This window comes from Eschscholzia californica, unplaced genomic scaffold, assembly GCF_041429995.1.
Source record: "Eschscholzia californica isolate CP2 unplaced genomic scaffold, dmEscCali1.0.p SCAF_2, whole genome shotgun sequence".
In the NCBI taxonomy this organism is placed as follows: Eukaryota; Viridiplantae; Streptophyta; class Magnoliopsida; order Ranunculales; family Papaveraceae; genus Eschscholzia; species Eschscholzia californica.
In genome coordinates, this window is record NW_028238309.1 from 51,308,390 (window position 1) to 51,315,600 (window position 7,211).

The 7,211-nt window shown below is 37.5% G+C and overlaps 1 protein-coding gene across 1 annotated transcript; it reads left to right on the forward strand.

Annotated features, from left to right (window-relative positions):
- The first annotated feature begins 434 nt into the window (after positions 1-434).
- On the forward strand, positions 435-3,515 carry LOC147558794 (uncharacterized). Its single transcript, XM_086660465.1, has 2 exons — positions 435-2,896; positions 3,052-3,515. Exon 1 carries the CDS (start codon positions 606-608, stop codon positions 2,712-2,714), a length of 2,109 nt encoding a protein of 702 aa, XP_086516591.1. The 5' UTR covers positions 435-605; the 3' UTR covers positions 2,715-2,896; positions 3,052-3,515.
- Positions 3,516-7,211: the final 3,696 nt, after the last annotated feature.

The window sequence follows — 7,211 nt, forward strand, 5'->3', positions numbered from 1 at the left end:
TCATCTCCTAATCAATAGTAAAAATGATGAAATAACAAGTCTTAAAAAGAAACCATTAAGCACATGATACCCAACGAATATCCGCATTTATAGGTTTTGGTTCAAATCCTTATATTATGGAACCGAAATCGTAATTTTTAATAGGCTTTGGTGGTGAGACTGTCGAACACGAACGGCCCCATTGACACCCCTAAATTATACCATTTTTATTAGTGCATAATTATCTCTTAAAAATTCACAATAACAATGACTCTTAACAAACATAAAGACTAACTCAAATGCTAGATTAGTGTCAGACTTAGATCAACCACTACATTACTATGACTTAGTAAGATGCACTACTTTTCAACAAAAAAAAAAAAATAGTAAGATGCACTACTTATAAGTTAGAAATAACAACTTATTCACTATTTCAACAAAAAAAAAAAAAAAAACTTATTCACCCTAACTTTTTACACTTGGCTCTCACCACTTTTTTAAGTGATAAAAGGGGAACAGATTTAAGATGAAATTTACAATAAAAAGGGGTCAAATGATGAATTTTAGACAAATTTGGTAAAAATGGGCCAAATGTGAACAGTTTCAGTTTCTTTGGTAAGAAGAAAATGGAAGTCCTCTCCAAAAGACTAGCTGCTATAGTTTCTTCCTTCAATAATTCTTCAAAACCAGGCAAGATTTTGTCAAGTTATTTTCATTCTTCTTCAGCTAAAGCTAAAGCAATTCCTACCCAATTTGCAAGTTATGTAATAGATCAATCTGGGAATATTAAGAATCTTCATAATGCCCTATTTTACTTTGATAAATTGGTTTCCATTAAACCAATTCCTTCTACCTCTACCTTCAATCAACTACTGAGTTCAGTTACCAAAACTAGATCCTACTCAGATGTGTTTACCCTCTATAAAAAGATGATTTCGGTTGGAATCCAAATTGATTTGTTCACATTTAATATTTTGATTAACTGTTGCTGTCAATTAGGGCAAGTTAACTATGCATTCTGTGTTATGGGGAAATGTCTAAAGAGTGGTTATGAGCCTGATTTGATCACTTACAATACACTTATCAAAGGGCTGTGTCTGCAGAAAAAGATTGATGCTGCCCTTCAAGTGTTTGATAAAATGACTGACTCTGGGATTCAACCCAATATTGTTTCATGTGGAACTCTTATAACTGGCCTTTGTAGAATTGGTGAAGTGGGTCTTGCTATCGAATTCCAAACCAAGATGGTAAAAATATGGAATTTGTCTCCTAATGTTGTTACATACAGTGTGATAATAGATGCTCTTTGCAAATTAAGCCAATTCAATGAGGCAGTTAGTCTATTTTACCAGATGCATAGTCGAGGAATTACAAAGGACGTTGTGACTTATAGTTCACTAATCCATGGTCTTTGTCAATGTGGACAGTTAACTGAAGCAGTTAGTCTCTTTGAAGAAATGTCTAGTCGTGGAATTATAGCGGATGTGATATCTTATAATTCACTAATCCATGGTTTTTGCCAATGTGGACAGTTAAGTGAAGCAGTTAGTCTCTTTGACCAGATGCATAGTCGGGGAATTACAGCGAATGTGGTGACTTATAATTCACTAATCCATGGTTTTTGCCAATGTGGACAGTTAAGTGAAGCAGTTAGTCTCTTTGACCAAATGCATAGTCAAGGAATTATGGCCGAGGTAGTCACTTACAATTCTCTAATTCATGGATTTTGCCTATGTGGACAGTGGAAGAAAACAAGAACATTTTTCGATCAAATGGTGAAACATGGGATTTCACCCAACTTAGTGACGTTCAATATCATAGTAGATTCCATTTGTAAAGAAGGGATGATGAAAGATGCTAGGGAGTTATTTCAATTAATGGATAAATTGGGAGCACAACCTGATTTACTTACATACAACGCGATGATTAATGGGTTCTGTTTGACAGGTCAACTGGAGGAGGCAGTGAAAATGTTTGAGTCAATGGTAAATACAGGATTGGAACCCAATGTTGTCACGTACAGTACTTTGATAAATGGTTACTGTAAAAGTTGCAGGTTTGACGAAGCTATGCAACTTTTAGAAAAAATGAAAAGGAAGGGATGTAAACCCACTGAGTACACATACAATATACTAATAGCTGGACATGGCAAAGGTGGAAGACTTGGAACTGCAAAGAAGTTGTTTATTGAGATGCAAACGCGTGGGCTAACTCCTGATCTAGTTACAATTGGCTCATTGTTTAATGGCCTTTGTAAGAACCAAGATATTGATACGGCAATGGAGGTATTTCAGTTAATGGAGGGTAGTGGCTTTAAAGGTAGTATTGAAATTTATAGTACTCTAATTGATGGATTGGTCAAGGCGGAAAAATATGAAAATGCGGAAAAATTATTTGATAAAATTTCAAACAAAGGATTAGTGCCTGACGTTGTAACATATACTACAATGGTTAATTGCCATTGCAAGAACGGGAGGTTGTCCGAGGCTTACAAATTGATCAGTGAAATGGAAGGGAAGGGTTGCTTACCCGATTGCATCACTTATAATACCATCATTTTTTGTTTGCTTAAAAAGCGTAAGGTTGATGAGGCAATGCAAATGCTTCAGAAGATGCGTGAAAGAGAATTTTCCCCTAGCGATGGCGTTATTTCCTTGCTTGTAAATTTGCTCTCTGTGGAGCAGCTCAAAAATCTAAAATTTTCTGCTACTCCAGGAATTGGACTCAAGCAATAATTATAAGTCGAGCTCTTCCATGTACTTTTTAAGTTTCCTAGCACCAAACTAGCAGCATGAACTGAAGATGGTTAAGATCTAGCAAAATTCATTGATCAATGCTCTCCCATTGGTTATCGGCAAAGACAATAGAGGCCAAATTGCTCGTCCTAAGCAACTAACGGACATCTTTGAATCATTTTGTAATACTTCCAAATTTTTTTTGTGTTTATGGTTATGCATCCATAAGCTTATTAATCGAAAGACACAGGATACGCGAAAAGTTAAGAGGCCTCATCTGCGTTCCTTCTCTTTTTCTTTCATCAAGTGCTTTCAACTTTTTTATTGGTTTTTGTAGGTGATGCAATTTGTTTGATGATTTGGATTCAGGATGCAGATCTAACAGCACCCAGGTTTCTGGTTTTCCTTTGCACTCTTCTCTGATCTTCATAGCTAATAGAACTTATCTCGAAAGTCTCTCGTCCAATCCATCTATCTGGCTAGTTCGGTTCTTAAAGATCAATTTTGAGTCGCATCTTTCATACCTATGGCGAGTAAGTCGATAATTTGTAGTGTTACTTCTGATTAATTGATGACTATCTTTCCTGATATAGCTTCTAGTACAAAACAAGAATATCACTATTTTTTTTTCCAGATTGCTGGCTGAATTGCTTTGATTTCAGAATATTTGTTTTATGTCTAACTTGGACTTCCCGGTCATCAAGTTTTCTTGCTGCTAGCATCTTAACATCCAGAGTCTTGATTTCATTGTTCTCAAAGGAAAAAAATTGAAATCGAAAAACTCTAAGAGGTTCTTCGCTACTTTGCCATATGTTCATGATGAATTTGTAGCTTCATAACTGCATTTTAGTTTATTTTGTTTTGCTTCTACAAATACGTTGACTAATTTGTTTTTGAAATTTACAATAACGTTAGAGATATAGTGCCACGACTATTGCTTCTACTTCTTTTAGTTTATTTTGTTTGCCAAAATTTTATAAACTTCTTAAGAGTATTTCGGGTAATGGATGAGTATATTACAATGACAAATACAAATAAAGTTTGTCATTAGATTGTATCTCTTGCTTATTGTATGGGTTGGTTGAGAAAAGGAAAAATTTCTTCTTGATCTTCTTTGATATTCCACTCCCACCTAAAAAAAATTCAATCAGAGCTAAAAGTGGATTAAATCTAGAGTTTGTATTCTAAATTCTGACTGTTTTAAGTTTATCTTTTGATATTCTCCTCGGGGTACCTCTACGAGTATTAAAGCAGCAGTGTGTTCAATTTAATTGTTGAAACAAGACTTCAGTACACAATATTACGATCTTTAAATCCAAAAACAGGAATTGTGAGTCTTTCTCTTTTGTGGTCGTATTGAGAAGTTATGAGTTCTTCTTTGAAAATGGTTAACTAGTTGTTACTATTCAATTAGAATTGACTTGTTACATTAAGCATTTGAACCAGGTTAGCCAGATCATCCACAAGAGACTTTCAAAGAACCTTGAATGACCACAAATGAGGTTTGTTTGATTGATTAGCTTGACTTATAATGCAGTGAGAGGGAATACCACATCTAGACATTGATGTGCTACCTACGTCATCCCGTTATACGTGATCTACATTTAAAAGAACTATTAGGGTTTTAATTTGATATTGAATTGAGCAAATTGATACAAGGGTTTCCTCAGCCATTTATAGATCAATTGCATAGCTGAGGAGAAAAGGAATATGCTCTGTAGTTCTGACATTTCCTAACAAACTTGCAGAGCACATTCCACAAGTTAGAGAGAGAAACATTAGATAGTTAAGGCATGAATCAAATTACACTTCTATTACACCAAGAGACCGTTGGGACTATTTGTAGTCTTCTGTTGACACTCCAATTACACTGATTGAAGTCATTAAACCAAAATGAGAATGAGCTCTGTTTCTGGTCTGATTTCTATTCTCTTACACCCCCCGTCAAACTAATGGCGGCCTGACGACATAAGTTTGCTACGCAAGGAGAGAAATGTAGGAGCACTTAACCCCTTTGTGAGGATATCGGCCAATTGATTTTGAGAAGGCACATAATGAAGAAGAAGACATCCTGCAGCAACAAGCTCGCGAAGAAAATGGAGATCAATCTCGATGTGCTTTGACCTCTTATGGAGAATAGGATTTCGAGCCAAACATTGTGCACTTATACTGTCGGAAAAGAGATCAAATCTGGTTATCGGAAGGCCAATTTCTCGCAATATGTATGAAAGGCAAAGTTGTTCAGTTACAGCATGAGCCATTGCTCGATATTCAGCCTCAGCTGAGGAACGAGCAACTATTGGTTGCTTTTTGGAGTTCCACGAGATGATATTAGGACCAAGAAAGGTGCAAAATCCAGTAGTTGACCTTCGTGAGTCAGGGCAGCCAGCCCAATCTGCATCAGAAAAGGCTGTAATGGAGGAGATCTTGCTAATGTCACCAGCTACAATTGAAATTCCCAAACCAATTGAACCTTTTAGATAACGTAAGATACGCTTGACAGCTTTCCAATGAGATAAAGAAGGCTTTTGCATAAATTGACAAACGTAATTCACTCCATAAGTGATGTCTGGTCGGGTAATTGTGAGGTACTGGAGAGCACCAACTGTGCTTCGATACAAAGTGACATCAGGAAATGGTTCGCCGTCATATGCTGAGAGTCGACTTCCAGAGGCTACTGGTGTATCAATGGGCTTGGAATGCAGCATGTTGGTCTTTGTGAGAAGGTCCATAGTGTACTTGTTTTGAGTGAGAGAGATTGACCTTTGAGAATCTGATATTGTTGCCTCTATACCTAAAAAGTAATGTAGTGGGCCAAGATCCTTCATTGCAAAATGAGAGTTCAATGTAAGAAGGAAGCGGGAAACCATAAAGGAGCAACTTCCTGTAAGTATTATATCATCAACATATAAAAGAAGGATGATAATGTCTGCCTTGGACTTGAAGATAAACATTGATGTATCTGCCTTGCTTTGAAGGAAACCACATTGTTGCAAGAAGCCAGCAAACTTGTCAAACCATGCTCTTGGGGCTTGTCTGAGGCCATATAATGATTTGTGGAGAAGACATACATGATGATACTTATGAGGGTCAATTAAGCCAGGGGGTTGTTCCATATAAACTGTTTCTTGCAAATCACCATGAAGGAAGGCATTAGAGACATCTAATTGCCTTAGGGACCAACCACAAGATATCGCAAGGGAGAGTACCACTCGAATTGTAGCAATTTTAACCACAGGACTGAAAGTTTCAAAGAAGTCCAACCCATCTTGCTGTTGGAACCCTTTGGCCACCAAGCGTGCCTTGTATCGTTCAATGGTTCCATCAGCTTTCAGCTTCAATTTGAACACCCATTTACACCCCAAAACGTTCAAAGAAGGCGAATACGGCACTAAGGACCAAGTATTATTTTTATGGAGAGCACAAAATTCATCATCCATGGCAGCTTTCCAGTTTGGATTATTCAGGGCTTGTTTGATATTGGTGGGTTCTCTAATAGGTGTGGTGAGGTAGGTTACAAAATCAGGAAAAGACTTTGGTTTCACGACACCCGATTGAAGTCTAGTTCTAGGTGGAGGTGGTGGGGTTGGGGTTGGGTTTTGGTGACTTTGGGGACAATGAGAACTTTGAGGACTTTGAGGAGAAGGGGGAGATGGCGAAGACGATAAGGAATCAGAAACAAGAGGAAGGGAAGGAGGAGAATGAGGGGAAGAAATGGTGTGGGAGGGTGGTGGGGGTGGGGAAACTAGAGGAAGGGAGGTTGGAAGAGGGATAAAAGTCATAGAGGATGGAGCTGAGTTTAGAGAAGAAGTGGGGTTGAATGAAGCAAAAGGGAAGACATGTTCATCAAAGATGACATGGCGACTTATATAAGTCCTCATAGATGAGAGATCAAGACACAAGTAACCAAGATGGGAAGAGCTATACCCTATAAAGACACAAGCACTAGACTTAGGAGCAAGTTTGTGTTCTCTGTAGGCCCTTAAGTAGGGATAACAAAGACACCCGAACACTCTAAACAGGTTGTAATTGGGTTGCTTATGGAATAAGGTATAGTAGGGAGAATTATGATCTAGAATAGGTGTGGGAAGTCTATTGATAAGGAAACTTGCTGTAAGAAAAGCTTCCACCCAATATTCAGCTGGAATGGAGGCATGAAACATCAAGGTAAGACCTACATCCGTGATGTGTCTATGCTTCCTCTCGGCTAGACCATTTTGTTGAGGTGTGTGAGGACAAGATACCCTAAGTTGTATACCATTTTGCTCAAGAAAAGTTTTGAGTGAACCCATGGTTAGTTCTTTTGCACCATCACATTGAAAACTCTTAATAGAAGAAGAAAGGAGATTTTCATTGATATTTTTGAAATGCATAAAAGCTGTTACACTTTCAGACTTACATTTTAGTGGATAAAGCCAATGAAAACGAGAAAAATCATCAACAAATACTATATAGTACCTATATCCCTCATGTGAAGTGATAGGAGAAGGTCCCCAC